At 36.0% G+C, this 20,955-nt stretch overlaps 1 protein-coding gene and 1 long non-coding RNA gene across 2 annotated transcripts in view; one reads left to right on the top strand and one right to left on the bottom strand.

The window, feature by feature from the left end:
- Positions 1 to 354: 354 nt before the first annotated feature.
- Positions 355 to 2,367, top strand: LOC131732725 (uncharacterized). Its single transcript, XR_009325749.1, has 4 exons — positions 355 to 415; positions 1,017 to 1,215; positions 1,647 to 1,807; positions 2,199 to 2,367. It is a non-coding gene; the product is annotated as an uncharacterized LOC131732725 (long non-coding RNA).
- Positions 2,368 to 10,323: 7,956 nt separating this feature from the next.
- Positions 10,324 to 20,955, bottom strand: part of LOC117394210 (gamma-1-syntrophin-like) — a 110,304-nt gene continuing 99,672 nt past the window's right edge. Inside the window, exons 19-20 of the mRNA XM_059016740.1 lie at positions 18,017 to 18,127; positions 10,324 to 14,550 (exon numbers count right to left, since the gene is read on the bottom strand). Of these exons, the coding sequence (XP_058872723.1) occupies positions 14,380 to 14,550; positions 18,017 to 18,127 (282 nt within the window). The 3' untranslated portion in view covers positions 10,324 to 14,379. The remainder of the gene's footprint in view (positions 14,551 to 18,016; positions 18,128 to 20,955) is intronic.

Genomic DNA, 20,955 nt, shown 5'->3' with positions numbered 1-20,955 from the left:
TTCTATATAGGTCCAGTGTTCAGATGTCTTCAATAAAATACAATTGTTTAATTAATGTTTAATTTATTTTTTCTTATTACCTGCACACAACTACTTTTTCTCATTACCTACATAACAACGGGAATTCCATAAAAAAATGTTACAAAATTATTTCTAAGATAATCAATAACCCTTCTAATTCATTTGTCATTCTCATCTCTACAGATAACCTAAGATACATTAAAAAAAAGAAAAGGAGTGGTTAGATGCTCAAATAGATGACATCAAAGATGACAGTCTGAGTGGCAAGGGGCAGAGAGTTGTAAAGCAGCCAGTAAGGTATTCACTCGAGCAGACTTCTGAAGAATCCTGCTCTGATGAGGAGATAGTGGCACAAAAAAGACCCAGGATCTGCAGTGTTCCTAAACCTAATAAGGTAGTGTTCTGGCTGTCATTCTGCCTCAACCATTAATTATAAATTATTGGATTATGACTGGTCATACTACCCTTAGGTTTTAAACAGACACAGTGTTAAAGTATAGAAAACCTACTCGATTGTAGTTCTCAAGGACTGGATTTAAGGAACACCTTACTATTGCATATAGGCTGACGTCTATTACAATTTTTTTTTTTACTTTGTTAGGCTGCAGTGTGGAGTAGTGGTTAGGGCTCTGGACTCTTGACCCCAGTGGGGGACACTGCTGTTGTACCCTTGAGCAAGGTACTTTACCTAGATTGCTCCAGTAAAAACCCAACTGTATAAATGGGTAATCGTATGTAAAAATAATGTGATATCTGTATAATGTGAAATAATGTATAATGTGATATCTTGTAACAATTGTAAGTCGCCCTGGATAAGGGCGTCTGCTAAGAAATAAATAATAATAATAATAATAATAATAATAATATAGCTTTGCTGTCCTAAATAATAAAGCAGATTAAATTAATCAGTAGAACTTTATAAAAACGATAAATTATTGCTTTTTCCCCCGCTTGTGATTAATAATATATATTTTGTTTGTTATTTTCTTTTTCAGAACAAAGTTGCTGCTGTACAAAAAGCTAATTCTGAATTGCTTGAGAAATACAAAACAGCTAGCAATACTAATGATGGATATCCTGGCCAGATTAGCAGAGATAGACTCCTTAAAAAAATTGAAACTCTGGAGGATGAGCTGCAAAGAAAAAGTATTAAAATAAAACAACTCACTAAACTGAACATGCAACTCCAAGAAGGTATGCAACTAAAATAAATCAATAACTTTTTTTTGTTAGCTTACTGCCTATATATTGACTCCACTGCACTTGGAATTGATATGTAACCCCAATGTAACTATCACCATATCTACTACTTGCACTGTCCCTTGATTGCACCATGTACTACATTATGTAATTATTTTAGTTAAGCTTGCTCTTATTAGGACTGATGTTACTGTATATTGTACTTTCTCTTATTAGGACTTAAGTTACCGTATATTGTTCTTAAACTTGATCCTTTTAGGACTGAAGCTAATGTATATTGGACTGTAGTTATTGTGAAGCATTATGACTCCTGTAATATGTATATTTTGTGAAAATTGTAGGTCGCCCTGGGTAAGGGCATCTGCAAAATAAACAATAATAAAATTATATAATAAACAGCAAGGTTAATGCTCTTGTATTTGTAGGCATACCTGCACTGATAGATGCTTCAGTAAAGAAGTATGTTCAGAAACATCTACCAAGTAAAGTCAGGCCTACAGAAACTTCACCAGAACAAGCAGCACATCAGTTGCATCCAGTTGCCAACTCTGCAACACATGCAGAGATTTCATGCAACAGGGATAGTGTAAGTAATCTAAGAATGACATCCTACAATAAATGTTTGAGACGAGCGATGCTACTCATAAGTTTAGCACATCACCTGTTTTTAATTTTGTATATTATTAAATAGCTTTGTGTAATTCTAATGAATACAATACAAAAACTATTTAACCACTATATAGAAGACTACACATGATATAACTTCAAATATGTCACACAGTATGGTAGGAAATATCATGCATAGTTTCAAATTAGTTTTTTTTGTTGTTACAAAGATCATCTCAGTTTGACTACTATATACTATTATTAGATGAGTGTTTGTTAATATTTTGTATTGCATGGTCAGGTTTTTGTTTTGCATGTTGTATCTCTAGTTTCTTATTGTTCTGTTTTTATTATTTATGACTGCTTTTCAGAAGATAGATGGCTTATTGAATCCAATAGCCCAGCAAGAGGCAAGAAGGGCCAGTGACTATAAAAAAATGACAAGAAATCTGATGGGGGCAATGTTCTCAAAAGAACAATTAACAGAGTCCTCAGTCACTGGCAAAAAAGGCATCCAATGCAATGACGTCAGGCAGGCACTGGATTCTTTGAAAGTTAGGTTGATAATAGGTAATGTATATTTCAGGCACAATTTGTCCATGAAACATTTTATCTACCACACTTGATTAGTTTACATTGTGCCATCCACCACATAGGTATATTGTGTTTTCACAAAAAAACATTTTCTATACTTTCAAATATAAAATTTAATTCTGTACTATAATTGTATACTCTACATTTATTTAAAAATCAGTGGATAAAATAAACTATACAATGCAACTTACCTTACCTTTGTGCTATAGTAATATTATTATTTATTATGTGAGAAAAAGTAAAAGTATTTAATGTTATTTATTACTTTTGTTATTTGATTTATTATGTTTTTTTTTTAAATTATTATTTATATGACCCTGTGATGTTGACATACAACTATTGTATTGGGCTCGGGATTACACCCTAAACAGGACTCCATGGAGGGCAACACACACACACACACACACTGTACACACCAAACACATAGGGTGGTTCAGACTCAGAGGACAATTTAGAGAGACCAATCAACCCAACCAGCATGTCGCTGGATGGAAACCCCCTGTTGACATATAGTACTATTAAATCTATTGTTGTTTTGCAGATCATGTGAAAACCAGGTTCCCTCATGCTGATGATACAACCATCAAAGCCTGCATGGCTCAAAAGTTGAGGGATGAAAGGACATTAAAAAAAAAAGCTGCAAGGTAAAATGGAATCTTGTAAGAATGGACATCAAAATGACTTTTTTTCCTAATTACGTATTTTTGTTTATATTTAAAATGTGTTGATGTATGTATTCCTGTAATTTTGCAACAGTATTAAAAATTATTAATTTCACATTGTCTGGTCTATGTTACTCATATATGGGAATACATTTAATTTAACTTTACAAAAAGGACTTTATCTGGTGACAATGTGGATCTGTGTAATGTCAATTTGTGTGCATGTACTCTGGTACATTAGCAGGAAAAAATATTCACCTTGATTTGTGGAGAATAATTGTATACAAATATTAAATAATTTACAAAACATTTCACATATGCATGTGAAGATTCACATGGAACATGTGAAAATAAACATCTGAATGACCACATGTGAATATAAACATGTGAATTACCACATGTGAAAAGTCACACAAGAAAGTCAGAAAACCTTGTGTGAAAACTCACATGTGAACACATGTGAGTTTTCACATGTGAATCACATGTGTTTTTTCCATAAGGTACCCCCAACACGAACATTGGTTTGACCCACGGTTTGCACTGTTATCAGCGATGTGTATGCAACAGAAGCCACTGGTAGATTACAAAAACGATTAATTAAACTTAGGATAGGTAGTTGTTTACTTAGTATGTTTTTATTCTCTAGTAATTAAATTATATTCATTGAAAAAGGCAAGAGAACCAGATCGTTATTAATTTTATTGTTTTGGTTTAATATAATATATCAGGCTAATGTTCCTGTTGAAGTAGGCTACAATATATATTTTTATTAAAAAAATTGCCGTTGTTCTTTGTTGAAATTAATGTTGAGCTTTCATATTTTATTGTATACTACTCATTTAATCAAACCAAGTAGTGTAAGAAGTTGCTTGTGTCGTTCATGACGTTTTTCAAATCAAGTAAGCTTATTTGTGTATAAAAAACGACAATAGAGTTGCAGCCAGTGTCATCTTACTTAAAGGCACTCAAGCTGAAATCAAAAAGTAATTTAAAGTAGGCTACAAACGTGGCAGCGGATTGTCTCTCTTTAGTGCGCACGCAAGAACTTGCAGACTTGATACATCTGTGTTGAGAATTTAAAAAGAAAGCATTTTATGTGATTTTTAACTAGAGGTACCGGCGCTATGACTCTGCCAGAGGTTCCAGGGCTCTGCCCCGGCACAAATTAAGCACTGCATGCACAGCCCTTACCTACCAACCTACGCTATAGTGACGTGGTATGTTGACCGCACCCACTATAGCGCTTCAGTGGCGGTTTAGTCTTTCACACAGGCAGTTACGACAGTTCAGTGCCGTCTTTGAATCACCTCACGAGGTGGTTCAGAGACGTTATAAAATATGACGGTTCTGTGGCGGTATAAGCAATTCACGCAGACCTATAAGCCACTTCAGTGGCGGTTCTGAACCGTCATAACTCCTCTCTGTGAAAGCACCATTACACAGCTCCTGCTTACTGAGAGAACAAATTGTGGGGATGTAAAAAAAATCTGTTCTAAAATGATTGATTTAGCCTTACATAGCCTTATGTAATTGAGTTACAATTTTAGAGTAATACAAATATGAAACTCTGCGTCACGTGTGTGTAATACATTTGGTTACACACAACGATGCCAGAGCCTTTTTAAAAGTGGGGGGCCAAGGTCGCGGGGGGGGGGGGTGGGGGGTTGTACTTTTTCTAACATTTACAGATCTAAGATAATATCGGCTGTAATTACATTAATGCCTGCGCAACACACATTGAAATGGAAACTTTTTTTCTTAACATTTGTTTGTATTTGTTTGTATTACTTTATTTACAAGGTAGACATTAAAAAAAACCCTAAATATTCTACAATTTACTGTTTTTCAGGTAAGCATTTCAATATTTAGGCACATTTGTTGATAATAATTTTTTCTGCTTTAACCATTTGCGGTCCTATGTCGGACCAGGTCCGACATTACAATTTTTCCTTTCCGGTCTGATGTCAGTCCGACATCATCAAAAAGACGTCATACACAGGTCCCTAGTCATTTTTTCTCCAGAAAAAGCAGAGAAAAGCTTTGGCCGATAGAGGCTGATAGAAGCCGAGAGAAGCCCCTCCCCCCCAAGAAAAACTGGAGGTGGTAATTATAATACACACATGTATATTTCAGAAATACAAGCAATGGATACAGATGTGGAGTCTCCCAAAACGTAAAGTATGGGTTGTTTGTTAACAAGCTCTCTGCTGTGCTGAACCACACAAAAACGATGCCTAATAAGAAACGTTTACCCACGTTTGTATGTTTGTGTGGGGCGGGGCCCAGAGGGATAATTCTTTAAAGCGACAGTAGCCTAACTTAGATAAAAAACGTTGACAGTAGTGTGGTGCGAGCAGGCATCCAAATTCAAGACAAAGGGAAGAAATATGAGGGGCCCTTTGAGTGTCTTTTTTCCGCTGTGCATATGTTTCATTTGTCAAAAAGTGAAGGGACATTACATTTTTAAAAATGGCCCCTGCCCTTACCCCCCCCCCCCCCCCACCCCCTGGTTATACATATGATTATTTAAAAAAAAAAAGTGTGCTGTAGGCTACCACTATTGTGCAGTGTGGCTGATAGAGATGACAGGCCATTCAGAGTAAATGTGTCCCCATCTACAGGACTATAAAACATTGATAGTAGTGCTATTTGGATTGGAATTTTTTTTTTATTTCAGGGGATCGGCGCAGACTTCACCCAGCTACCTCCAGATCCCCACCTGCCTCCAGAGCCCGCTCCTTCTCCACCTTCGCCCCGCAGTGGTGGAACGACCTTCCTATGGATGTCAGGACTGCCCAGTTCCTGACCACCTTCCAGCTCCTCCTCAAGACACACCTCTTCAGACAACACCTGTAAAACTCAACTCTTCCTTCTGTACAATATAGCACTCTGCCTTTAATGCACTTTAACTTGCACTTACAGTATCTTCTCCCTATTTTACTGTATTTAATCCTGTATTTACCCAATCTGTAGAATCCTGTATTTCACTTGAACTCCTATCTAACCCTGATGTAACTATCAACACTGTTATCTGCTGTTGAACTGCCCCGATATCAAATCGTACTGTGTTTTGTATTTGCTCTTATTAGGACTGAAGTCACTGTATTTTGGATCTTACTCTTAATTATACTGTAATTATTGATATGTATTTTTTGTATACAACTGTAAGTCGCCCTGGGTAAGGGCATCTGCTAATAAATAAATAATAATAATAATAACATATCATTCCATCAGTGTAGTCTGCTTGGAGACCAATTGTTTCTGTGAGTAATGCATGACATGTTTCAGCTCAGTGTATTTCCACTGCTGCTTTATTTGTTGACAATGATCTCTAGTTGTCCTGTGGGATTTTACAGATGGAGACTATAATACCAGATTTATTTCAGGATTATAAATATGAAAGTAATTATTACATTTTTGGAGAAACTGTCAAGATGATCTTCCATATTTAAATTAAATATCTGTACACCAATTTAAGTATGATTTTTCTTTCATCTGCTCAGGAAACAGTTGTACAGTAAATGTTACTGTATGTACAAGGAGATTAGGACATTTCATATATTTTCTGTGCACTAAGAAATATAGATTTATATTGTGTTGTTATAAAATAACAAAACCTTGCTACAATTAAAACTAACCACCCTCTCTTACCATGATTCCTGTTTGGTGTCCACTGGTTTACAGGTATTACAGATAATTTGCTATCTGACATTGGTAACATCCTTTTCTAAGATTTACTATAGATATGAGCACTTTAGGCATGACTGCAAAATGTAACAGTAATAAACACTCCTGTTCTTGCATATTTGCATATGGGGCAGCAATGTGGAGTAGTGGTTAGGGTTCTGGACTCTTGACCGGAGGTTCAATCCCAGGAGGGGGGACACTGCTGCTGTACCCTTGAGCAAGGTACTTTACCTAGATTGCTCCAGTAAAAACCCAACTGGATAAGGGCGTCTGCTAAGAAATAAATAATAATACTAATAATATTTGAATTAAATGGTTGGTTAATCTTGATAACCAGGCAGCAACGACCTTTATAACTTTTCGATTTAAAATGGAGAAACATGAAATAGTCCCTCCAGGATTCCACAATTCCACGATCATGGAAAAAATCACGGAATTTGCTCTCTCCTGCGGAATTTTCAATTTTTTGCAAAAAAATGAAAACTCAAACATTTGCTCCCTACTATCACTGTAGAAGGGTTGCCACCTTTTCCACAGACCAAACCTGGACATATTTCTCAGTCAGCCTAGCTCTAGCAAAACTGTAGTATACTGTAATACAGCTTAACACAATACCACCAGATCTCGGTACAAATCAATAATCATGCAGTAAACAGTATTGTGCTCTTGATATCTCTAGCAATCGAACTTGCAAGCCAGAAAAATAGTAGCTATATCATGGTAGGTTTGAGACTAATCATGCCTGAGACAAGTAATTGCCACAGAATTTTCTTGTTGCAGATTTTAGGAAATTTTACAGCGGATTTCCATGGGGATTAATTAAACTGTTTTCTTAAGTAATAGAATACTGCTTACTGTGTAACATGTTGCAACATGTTTGTTTGTTAAATAATTGCTGTGTCTGTTGGTGTCTTTCAAAATTTAATTTCAGAGAAGCGGTTAAGACAAGGGTTTTGTACAAGTATATCATTCTAGATGGTTTCAGATCATTTTAGTATCAGTATTATACAGTTGTATACTATTCATGCAGCATAGAGTTAAGTTTATAAGTTGTGACACTTATAAGATAATCTTTGCATCCCACAGAGTTTTCATTTTTTTTTAAAGATAAAAGTGTTACAAATAAACTAATAATAAGTTGCATTCACTCATTGTTAAAAATAGCATTGAGCTATGTAATGTTTCACATTTATTCCCTAGCACAATGCCATTACCCAAGTTGTCAGTGCAGCACTAAATCAAAATGACACACTTGTGTCACACTGTGTCTTTATTACAGTGGTAGATGCTAAAAAAAGATGCTAGAGAATTGAAATTGTGAGCTCAGAGACTGTGATTAATCCATGTGTCCATTTAGCTATTGCTTTTAGAACCATACAGATGTGGCATATCTGTAGTTAAAAATACACATGCAGTGTTTTATAATGCTATTGTCAGGAGCCATAGTTACAAAACTGTGCTATTGGTGTTCAGAGATTTTGCAAAACCGAGCTTTTCCAGGATTAATTATTGTAATTCTCTCTTTATAAGCCTTTTCATCTCTATAAGCCTTCTCAACTTCTCAGCTACTCCAAAATTCTGCTGCGCGTCTCCTAATTTGTACCAAACTAAGACAGTACATTAGCCCTGTCTTGGCTTCCTTACATTGGCTGCCTGTAGAGCAGATAATTGATTTTAAGGTCCTACTTCTGACATTTAAGGCTTGTAGGGTACTTGGTCCAGATTACATTGGTGAGCCAGTGACATGGTACACTCCGGGTCGCTCTCCGTGTTCCTCCAACTCGGGTCGGCTTGCTGTTTCTTCCTTCCACCTTGTCTCAATGGGTGGAAGAGCTTTTTCTAATTATGCGCCCAGACTGGAACTCAGTCACTGAGAACATCCGTCAGGCTGATTCGCTTCTGATTTTTAAAAACATTCATTTTCGATATATATGGTTTATTCTTATTTGTATAGCGGTTTGTGATAACTGTTGTGTAAAGTGATATATCAAATCCAATTGTAGTGTTCCAACTTATAAGAAGCATGAAAGTGGTAGTGGAATGGCATTATGGGGAAAATGGGAACTTCAACCAGTTGGCCCTATATCTGGTTCCATGGTGTGAAGGGCACTTTGTAATATATTTTTTGTACGTTATTTTACCCCTATTTTTTTTAAAAATTATTAATACAAAAGTAACCTACTTACTGATCAGGAAGATTAACGATCACTAGCCAACCTCCACTGCCATTGTCAAGCCAATTTGCTCTTTTCACTTGCCGATCCTAAGGAAAGTATCCAAAGTTTCCAAACTACTGAAGACTAGAGTTGAGGCCCTGCCCAGTAAGTGTCTGCCTAACGCCTGAGTAGGTGTTTCTGAAGTAGGAGGAGTTGAACTCTTTCAATAGTTTAAACCACTGGAGGACAATAGTTTAATAATAATAATAATAATAATAATAATAATAATAATAATAATAATAATAATAATATCTTTATTTTTATATAGCACCTTTCATAGTTGACCAACATCACAAAGCACTTTACAGAGGTCGGCTGTGAACTGTGCATTATATGCAGAGTCATTTACAATAGGACATTGATTTAACATCTCACCCTGTGGATGGAGCACAAGGAGGTTAAGTGACTTGCTCAAGTCAGTGGCAGAGGTGGGATTTGAACCGGTGATCGTCAATGGCAGAGGTGGGTTTTGAACCGGTGACCTCTGGTTACAAGCACTGGACTTTAACCACTGGACCACACTGCCTCCTAATGCAGCACTCCCTGTGGGGCCCCAGCCAAGATTGACAACTTTACACAAATGTAACTCAAACCACACTTGCATAGGCCACCCTGCACTACATGTAATATATTGCCACATAAAAATCAATTTCCTAAGCCCTTTTGACATTTTACATTTTCACCAAAAAAATGGAAAAACTAATTTTTGTATTTCTGAATTCAATTGGGTGGACTACATTGTTGTATAATTTTTAAATATGATTTCAAAATAGATTTAAAATGAATAATATGATAATTTTAATACCCATAAATAATACTTTAATTGAGACTTGAATTAAAAATATGCAGTAATGTATACTGGCAAAAACATACAGATGAAAGGCAGTACATATTTATGATTGGCCCTTAGGGGTAAATAAATGCACTACATAATGTACTAATAAATTAAACCCTATTCGGCTAAATCCAGTGTATTTCAGTATGCTTTTCTGAAATGTTTGAAAGAACCATACTTTAAGAAACTAATACAGGATACAAACAGGACGTTCTTCATAGGGTGCCGGGCATCCCTCTTCCTCGCGATCATTTGGACAATGATTAATCTGACCTAAATTATTACAATTATATTTTTACTTTATAAAAGAAAATGAAAACAACAACATTGGTGTAATTTAAAATAATATCATTTGCAACTTGAATTAAGAACCTGTCAAAAAATGCAGTGTATATACAGTCTTATGTTGAGAAAACACAACAACATACATTATTTTATATTAAAAAAAGTATTTATTTTCTGTACATTTTTCATGTAATATTACAAAAAGTAGATTGTACATCTTTATATTATTGTCATATTGAATTTAAAATAGTAACTTTTAGTTACTTGTGATCATTTGGTTACAATTAACATTTAATCAGTTGTAATTTACAGTGACATGATAATATTATGCTGAATAATAAAGACAACCAAATGTGTTTACGCATGATGAAGAGAATAATGCATTGGGTAGTGTATGAGATGATAATGGAATACCCACGCGAGGAGTGGGGGCGCTACATAAGCATCCTATCCCAAGGGTGGGAATTAAAGTCTCTATGGTGAGCTTTTTCCTGCCAGAGTTCTAAAGTTCTGTGTTGCTTGTTGTGGGAGACATATGGCCTTTCAGTTTGACAGCTCTCGCTGGGGTCACGCTCTGTTGCTGGTGTTTATGAGTGCGTGTTTCCTGTAATAACCGTGATGGTTTAGCCTTTTGAAAAAAAATGCTCACCAGTTATTATTGTATAATAATCACAGAAACACATTTTCCAGGACAGTATAAGGTTTGATCCGTTACTCACAGTGGGTGGTTGTGTATGACACAAGTCTTCATTTAATAAACAATTTGTGAAAGAAAGAAATACAAAAAAATTAAAATAAAATGAAAAAAAAACATTATAAAGTTATGAAAATGTTAAAGACAGAAAAAATCATTCCAACAGGTATGTGGCTGGCTATGTTGTTTTCAATTATTTACAATTTTTTTCAATAAATGTTTTGTTGCTGTAGAAGAGAGTAATGCTGAGTACTGGAGGAAAATACAGGGGCTTAAAGGAGAGCATTCCCTTTGCCAAGTTCTGCCTAGATTTTGGTGTCCAAACTAATTTCCAATAATGTCACTGTTTCTTTCACTGTCCATATTGTTCCCCTTGAAATGTTTTGACCAAACATTATACTTTTCATTTTTTCCAGAATACCAGAGATAAGACACATAACACTACCAACCAACTGCACAAAAAATAACCGTGAAACTTTACTTTCTCATCTAGCTACAAAGGTCAAAGTGTATGGTATGTTTCCTGTATGCAAACAGAGTTCCCCTGTGGTTCACATTCATGTTTAGCAAGTGTGGTTCACATTCATGTTTAGCAAGTGAACCATTTGCCATACGAACTTAGACCACCTCTTCAGGTGGTCTCAGTTTGGTTCGTTTGCCATGTGAACTTTGTTGTTCACACTACAGTCCATACTAAGTTCAGAACCAACCCCACTAACAAACTCAGTGTGAACACAGCTTGAGAGTATGGAGCACTGGTGGTGAGCATGAACAAAGGCTTGGCATTTAAAATGTAAAGGTGCAAAGCGTGATTAATGTACAGGAACAGTAATTTCAAACATCAAATCTACATACCAAGGTGTAAAAAAAAAACATAATAGTAGGCAGTTTTATTTTTAAATGGTTGTATTTTTCCTTTAGAGAGAAACTAAACATTCAAGCTACAGTATATTGACTAAATAAGTTAATATACAGTAAAGCCTGCTAAATGTCACACTTGGCTTATTATCATCAATTTGCCGTTTGGTTTGTTAGGGTATTGATGAACTCTGGATAATATCAGCTCCGCTTATTGTCCCTTTCAAGTGATACTAAGCGGGTTTTGACTGTATTTTCAAATCAACAAATTAAATGAACAATTAATTCAGCAGTGTTGATACATGCATTGTGTACTTGTGTCTGTCACCCAGGTCAACCCTGCTTTATTAAAAGCAGTGTGAAATCGTGTACCCGACCCGCATGACACCGGATCCTGACCCGGGTAGATCATGCCAGTGTGAAAGGGGCTTAATAGTATATCTCAAAGAGTGGACAAACCAAATTTCATGTTTTAATAAATTCCTTGCTTGGAGTCAAAAAAGTAATTTAGTAGTCCTGTAGATGACTGTGACCTGACATAGGTAATTATTTAATGGTGTAGAGCACCATTAATATTAGTCGCACTTGGTGGTTGTAAAAACAAATGTGATATGAATTCAAGAAAATATTTTTGAGTTATAAATATTTAGTAGCCGTTTCTTAGTTTTCTTTCTTTCTTTTTTTTTTTTTACTGTCCCCTTACATATAATGGGTTTTACATTTTTAAGACTATGTTAAGGTACTTTGGTCTGGGTTTAGATAACGTTTAGGAGCTACACTTCAGTCCTAGCTGCTTGTCATAAACATACCTAACGTAGGCTGTTTCAGACAAAGTGTCTTTATAGAAGTAAGAGTCAGTGCCATTTGTGATCTATCACTTTGGATGAGGTTTGATTTATTTTTTTCTGGCAATACACCACGCTTTTGTTGACCTAGCCTCCATTATATATGTCTATGGCAGCAACTAGAAATTAAGACCAGTTCCTTAAACACAGACTTATTAAACAGAAAAAATGAATTTAAAAAATAAAATAAAATAAAATAAAACATTCAAAATGATTGCAAATGTTATCTGATGCGGCTACTTTTTAAAAAGACTGATAAGAAAAGTCAAACCTCCAACTCGAACCACATTTTTTCCCCATTCTCTCAAGACATACAGTAGTACCTTGCAGCTGACTGATCCTAGAACTTTGTCTAGTTGGTTACTAAAGGATCGCAATTGCTCTATTTATGTGCACAGTGTAATCTGATTCAATGCACCTATTTCAGGAATCCATTCCAAAATCCTTCTTTATATTCGGAATGTAAACCAGTTTAATGCTACAATCAGGTTGATGTTTTTATCAGATTAAAGAGCATAGCTTCAGAAGCATTGATACCTACAAAAACAAGCACACCTCTTATTAGTTTCTTTACAAATAAGTCATATAAAAATGTCACTGGGTTACCATTATAAAGTCCTTTAAAATTAGCACTTTAAAGTGTCTATACTTTGTGTAATTTGACACATGCTAAGGGAATGGATTGTAGCAATTGAATCGTTTAATCTGTTTATATTTACAATAATGAAAAGAAACAATTAATTTATTACTTATGTTTCAACAGTGACTATATGTAAAAATAAGTGATTTAATTTTACAATTCATTAAGGCTAATGTTGTAGTGTTAAATAATCTTCTGGGATATTTAATATCTGTAAAATAATGCATTCATGTCACTATTATAGAACCTTAAAATGATGACACCGACACCTGTAAACTTAACAAACCATTGGAAAATTGCTTGTGGAAAATTGCTCTTTTGACTCTGCAAGACCTGTTAACTGGCCCTTGTCTTGGGTATGTCCCTATACATTTTTTGCATGACTTATTTTTGTAAAAGATACTGAAACTAATGAAGCCCTTTGAACTATATTATTTCAATTTCCTCTGATTAAACCTCATGTCAATTGTTTAGGCCCTTTATATATAAAAAAAATCCAAATTGGACTGACCTTAATTCTTAATTCTTTGCATTAACAGATTAAAAAGGTGGCTCTAAATTTTCTGGATCTTTTTAAATAAAGAAAATACAAAAATCAAGAAAAAAGAGAACCTCAAAATATACCCTATTGCACATTCCCGTTCCTCCAGATATGCAATTAAAGTGATATCTAGAGCAGTCAAGTCTGCACTTACGTCAAATAAATTATAGCCTTCTATTGAGATTTAGCATTTTCTGTGTTGTGTATAAACTAACAGACAACAAAATATATCTTGTTCCTCCTTTATACTTTATATCTAACACACTGTAATGCTCCAGATGCTTGAGGTTGTAAAGAAACATGCTTGAGCCCACTATAATCTGTGGAGCCTACAACATAACAGTGACGGTGTCAGTCAGAAAATACGATGTCCAGTTGTTTAAAATGAGTCATAGAATTGCATGTGCTGTGTTGATTGTGACACTTTTTGAATTGCGTGTATTTAAAAAAAAAAAAAGAAATAGTGCTCATAAATCATACTAAAGGTAAGTATATGTATCCAATCTCCAGTTTCAGCTTGGAATATACTATATTTCCCTGCAGAAATCTGATGATCACTTTGTCCCCTGCTGAGATGTTCTTGAATTGGCTACTGCGATCTCATTTCCCTCTAGGCTATATATGATATGATGAATATTTATGTACTGTGAAGCAGCAACACGCTGCTGGAAAGAGACTGCACCGTGCAGGGGCTGTCAGGTAGAGTACTTTATCTTTCCTGTAGCAGTAGCACAAGCAGTACTGGCGACAGCAGCAGCAGCAGCACCCTGACTGCCCACATAGAGAGGGTCCAGACAAGCAACCTTGGCAGCGAAGAATGAATGGATACAGTGCAGCACTGCAAAGAGATTTGAGAACTCCAGTTCCTTTAAGAAAAAGAGAGAAGAATGCAATTTATATACAGTAGTACATAAATGTTATTTAAAATGTTATTGTGAGGCTGGATAGCTAACCAGCAGTTGCATTGTATTTGTGCTATGTTTTTATGTGTCATATGAGACCTATTTATTTTCAGTTGCCCTAATAATACTATAATACATGACAGAAATGTCTTTTGCAAAGGCATATAAAATGACTGATTTTATATGCCAGTCCTTTCTAACACAGACAATTTGGTTATTCTGACTGTCATTTTTAAAGCTGCTCTTAAAAAAACAAAAAAAACCCAAAAAAAACATAATAAATAATATACAGCCCATATTTCATACCTTTGTAAAAAAAAGTATTCCAGAAGATTTTTATATATATATTGTGAGATAGAGGGTTGTGAGAGACAGCAGGGAGGGGGTTAAAACCTCCCTGCGAGGGTAATGCACAGTTTTGATTTGTGTTGCTTTATTGTTTCATTTGATTTCTTAATTGTCTTATTGTTTTGTTAATTTGTTTATTGATTAATTATCACCCGCACCGGGGTATTTAAGACGTGCAGCTTGTCTGCACAGGGCTGCTGAGTAGAAGGAAGCAGAAGAGAGGTGCTCTGCTTCCGAGCAGTCAGAAGAAGTAAGTGCTGTGTTAGCGTTTGTGTTCGGTGTCAGGTAAACGGCTTAGCCGTCCTGCGAGGTAGTGAGGGAAAACCTGTTTAGTTAGCGCTCCAGTGGGAGTTAGGTGTTTGTTTGTGTTTTGTTTACTTTTGTGTTTATTAAAAATTAGTGCGTCAGCGCTTGAAAACTCAATTTCTGAGTCCTGGGTCGTATTTTTAAAGGGGCAACGAACCTGAGTGGGTGAGTTCGTTTACAATATATATATATATATATATATATATATATACAGTATATATATATACTTATACTTCCCCCAAGGGGGATCTAGAAGAGGGAAATGGGAAGATGACAGTGATAGTTAAATTTGGCCGGGGGTCCCTGTTGACTCGCGGAGAACCTTCCTCGCGGAGAACCTTCCTCACAGAGAACGAATCCAAAAGGTTGTGAAGTGAGCTTCACTTACCCCCAAAAGAGGACCCCTGGCACCCCGCAACTGCACCACCAATGCAAAACAAATATGAATTATGAATGTATTTACTTATTTATTATTTTTTTAAGACTAATTTCACTGTTCAGTGGCGAGGAACAGCCCCCCCCCCCCTTATGTGGGAGGAAACCTCTGGTGGTCTTGTCAGAGAGATGGCCTCCAATCGGGGCATACTAGCAATACTATGAAGGAGGGGGGCAAATAATTCAGGAGAAAATCAAAGGCAGCAGCGAGGCAAAGAGATTCCATGACTAGATTGTTGAAAGGAGAGAAATAACCTTGGTGGAGGATTGTGATTATGAATATAGAACGGCGGTAGTAATTGGTATGCAGAAGGTTGAGTAGGCGAACCAGCCTGTTGCATAGGACGACCTGGTAGAAGGTGTGAGGGTGGCGGCCATGTATTATTGAGCTGATGAGAAGAAACTGAGGAGGGGTGAATCAGGTTCATTGTCAGTGGGGGCCCAGAGGAAGGCGCCGAAACTGATGAAGGAAGTGTCAGTATGTAGAGAGAGATAAAGGGGGGCAGATATGAAATCATTGTAGAACATAGAAAGGCATGCCAGTGCTGCAGGAGGGAAGTCCACATCCTGATATCTTTCCTTGCTTCCGAAGAAATATAGATTTTTGCTGTTGTAGAGAGAGCGAGAAGATGTGAAATAAGTGTCCCTGAAGTGAAAGGGATTCCATTTTGAAATGGTGCGGCTGATTGAAAGGATTCAATGAGGGAATTAATACGTTCCAGTTTATCGGCCAGGAGTCTTGCTTCAAAGGGTGTCCAATGTTATTTGTGCAGAATTGTTCCTTTGTGCACATTGTAGATTTCTACAATGAAAGGTGGATGATGGAATGCATTTTAGTCTGGCAGAGAATCCACTGGAAAGTCCAGAGATGAGGTAGGAAATAAATTTGCGATCGGGTGAGATGAGGATGTTGATGGGAGTGGAAGCGATGAGGAGAGATGATTGACATTTCTAGGAAAGCAGCTAGATGGAAAGGGAGTGCGTGTCACCTCGGATGCTGCGTATGTGGAGGGACCGTTATTGTTTGGCTGCGCAAAATGTAGTGTTGAAATTGTTACATATGTGTTTGCCGCCTGTGTATTTAATTGGGTGGCCCATTATATCCTTGACAGTGGAAGTATCTGGAGGGGCTGATGAATGGATAGATAATGGGTCCAAGAGGCAGTTCTTGAAGCGGGGATGTGTCTTGGATCTGGTAATGGGGGATTTGAAGATGATGAAGAGGTGGTGGCCTCGGGGCAGGAGGATGAAGAGTGAGTGGTATATTATTATTTATTTTATATACAGTATATATAAAATCTGTTGATAAGATCTGGATCGGTTGAGACCAGTCTATGAGAGCATTATCCAATGCTAGATGGGATGCTGCTTTGGCTGAGAATGCTATGTGGAATTGATAAAGAATTGTTTCTCCGTATCTGACTCATATCATTGGCTATTTGTAGATGCATGTCGAAAATAAAAATAAAAAATCGAGAAGAGCCGATGATTCTGGTAGAACGGCAGGCACTGGAATTTCTTTTTATTTTTGCTGGAGCGGAGCAATCTTGTGATTCTCTTGGTTGCCGTGCAAGAAGAAAATATGGCTCTTCGGACAGTATAAATAAAATACATTTCGATCGCTCCTTGCTGGAATTGGGATTCCTTTTCTTCACACTTTCAGGAGCTTATTGGTGGCCCAGTCTTTTAGAAAGAGACGAACTGGAGAAGTATAGTGTGGCGTAGGGGTGTGCTGCAACAGAGACCAGTGGAAGTTGAAGCAGTGGGTTCAACGGAGGCCAAGGTGACTTGGTCAGCAACGCTGTCGGGTGAAGACGGAGCAGTCGGACGGTCGGACGGTTGGATTTCTTTAGGCATTTTCTCTTTGGATTAATGGTGGGAGGAAGCTGAGAATTGCTCTTGATCTGAAAATTCTGTTTCCGATGGGGAAGACAGATGCTGCTGGTGAGTAGTCATTTTTTGAAAATGATTCTATAGTCTTGAGCCTGCGCTGCATAGCGAGGCAAAACAACAAACGCAAGACAGAGAGCAAACTCAAGGCTTGGGGTTTAAATAGGGGATTAGCAGATGTTATTGGTAGGAAGGAACTAGGGGGAAGAGCCCTCGTTCAAGCCCTCTTCCCCTCTTTTCCCTTATAAATACTTATTTTATTTCTAGTACAGTAACTTTATTTCCGGTGACCGGTTGGTGCCAAAACAAAAATTAACTGATAATAACCTTTCCAATCTCCAGTCAACTTGTTCCTTTAGGATTGGTTTCATCCTAAAGAAACAACTCCATTATTCCCCAAAAAAACAGCACCTGGTTATTATAAACTAAGAGATCCTGTAGATCTGGTTACCTTGGCTTCGATGTGTTTAGTGTCCGGATTTTGGAACAGAAACTTTATCTTGCTCTTTCCATCATCCGAGGAACCTTTAAGTTGGGAAAACTTGTATCTCCAAAGCACAGCCTGAAAGATCAATTGATTTGTATTTTGAACAACTGTTAGAACATGTTAATATGTACGGATAGATGGCTTGCCATACATATTTTGGCACACTGTACAGCTATGGCCAAAAGTTTTGCATCACCTAGAATTTTAGGATTTAGACATAATTTAAAAAATAAATAAATAAATAAAAAAACTACATGAACATTATGTAGATCTTTTATTTAACATCATGTAATCAAAGAAACCTCAAAATGATACTGCAAAAGTCTAACGGAAGCTAACTAGTAGTACAATATTTCATGTTAGATTTCAAAATGTCACATTTTTTATATATGTCCGTTTTTCGTTAAATATATGGAAAACTACAAAGCGGTATGTAATTCAATATGTTAATGTAACATTATTCAGCAGGTTTCATTCGACTTTATGAAGCAAAATTACTTAATTCTACAGGGTGATATATATAGCTTAAATGGAATCATTAGTTACATTAATTAGGGTTTAATGCAAATTTGACATAGAAGTTTGATCAAATTAGTATTAATACAGGCTTGTTACTTTTGTTTGCAATTCCCCTGACTGTAGAACTGCAACAAATATCTTTAATATGTGTTGTATTTTCTATCTGAAATCTGAACATCAGTGTTATATCTGAAGGATAGTAAACAGTACATTACCCATAGCAAACGGTGTGGTTGATCATTAGCATTTGTTATTGGTACAATGCAAATACATTTGCTAATGTATTTGCATTGTGATCATTAAGATAACGAGTCTTAAAATGACATATGGTAGGTTCTTCCTAAGCAAACTCCTTAGGTGCTGGGTTGATGAATAACTCTGAGATACAACATAATTAGTGTCTGTTGTGGTATAGTTGAGTACATTACGTGGGAGTTTTCTTCTGTGTTTAGGTTATATAAAGTGTTGGGGTTTAGCTTACTGCCTTTTTCAATTAAAGCAGTACTCTGGATATAAAATAAGAAAAACCTGTAATCTCAGATTTTTGTATTATATCTAAACAATGTTACACCATCTTTTCTTAAAACGTCGAACTATTAAAATGGTCAACCATCATTTATCACGGTTAACCATTGTCATACATTGTCATACATTGTCATAACCAAACCATGTTCATTGTAAGACTATGTTCTTTTTTTTTTTTTTATCAGAGTAGACCAATAAATAATATATAGTTGATTTGTGTCATTTATGTGAATAAGTTATATAAAGGGTGTCTCCTATTAAAACATGTGTTAATTATTAGTGCTGGGACGAACGTGGTATTATCATGTTCAGATATCTGTTCAAAATACAGACATGTATTTGAATTTTCCTTCATTTGCAAAACACAATCAAAGACATCATATGTAAAACTGTATTAATGTTATATATATATATATATATATATATATATATATATATATATATATATATATATATATATATATAATGTCCCAGAAGTGAGAATAGGTTGTGAAGTCATTACTTTACCCCACTGAATTAACTACAAAGCAAAGGCTGCTATACCGTTGTTTAAGTCAAACAAAGTGGTATTTTCATGAAGTAAAAGCATTGGTTTACTTATTCCTTTTTTTTTTAGCTGTTGTCAGTGCACAGTTAACCCTGTATAATTTGTATGCGGGTGGCATGTGAAGTGAAACATGTTTTTGAGTTTCACAGGCATTCTGGAAGTGGTCAACCATGCAAAACAGAATCATTACCTCAGTCCTCAGTGTGAATCAGGATTGGCATCTGATAATAACACAACTCTACCAGCAAATATCCACATCAACAGTAAGAAAATGTTTTCATACAAGACCTCCCGCAAGTAACAGAGGATATAGACTTGGTGGAAGCCTATTCTGATACTCCCTGGATTGCAAAAATAGTGTAATCATATATGTTAGCGAGCTCTATATTAGGGTTAAAGTTAAAATGCCTAGCTTATCACAGCGTGTACTTAATGTCATTTTTTTTATTTATTTATTTTTTTAGCCAAACTTCTTACAGGTCATCAAATAGTAATCACTATAATCACTAGAATTCAACTATAAACTACTGCCATATATATATATATATATATATATATATATATATATATTTTAGGTGAAGTGCATTTTATTAGTCTCTGTTTCTTGTAATGGGTTAAAAAAAAAAACAAAAAAAAAAAACAGAAGAGCAGTACTGGACAGCTGGGGGGAAAAAAAGCACTCAAAGTCACATATATCACAGAAGAGTGATGGACCGACCCATGTATGTTTCCTCTGTTGCATCCATTATCAGTCTTCACACTCTCCTGCTGAACATGCTAAGTGCTTACTGACAAATAAGGTGTCAATTAATGATTTGAAATATTTCACAATTAGTGAAGACACAGGGCTATTTATTGCCAGATTAATATTCTTTTTATAAAGAGGGAATGCTTTTAAGTAGAACAAAAAATGGGTCTGCAAGAAACGAAACAGTGTAATATAAATAATCTCACAGTGGCTACAAGGGTAAGAGTATGTATAATTTGTTGAGAAAATATTTCTGCCTCAACTGTGTTAAACAGAGGTGATATTGAGACCCACCGTCTTAAGATTGCTCTGAATGCCATTCTCAGTCACACTGTTTCAGTGATAAACCTCCTCTCCCTCCATGCAGACTGCACAAAAGTGGTCAATAAAGCATTCTCGGGTCAGGTTGAGTGAGCACGCAGGGCACACAAACGGAAAAGACAAAATCCTAATCTTCATTTTAAAAGCTGAGATATAAAAAACCTACTAAGTGGAGTGAAGTATAACAACCATCAATGGGAAATGTTTTTGGGTTTCCTCCTTGACTTTGACCTTGACTTGATA

The sequence above is a fragment of the Acipenser ruthenus genome, chromosome 3, assembly GCF_902713425.1.
Source record: "Acipenser ruthenus chromosome 3, fAciRut3.2 maternal haplotype, whole genome shotgun sequence".
Classification (NCBI taxonomy): domain Eukaryota; kingdom Metazoa; phylum Chordata; class Actinopteri; order Acipenseriformes; family Acipenseridae; genus Acipenser; species Acipenser ruthenus.
Note: the sequence above shows the minus strand (reverse complement) of the source record. Positions and strands in the feature narration are given on the sequence as shown.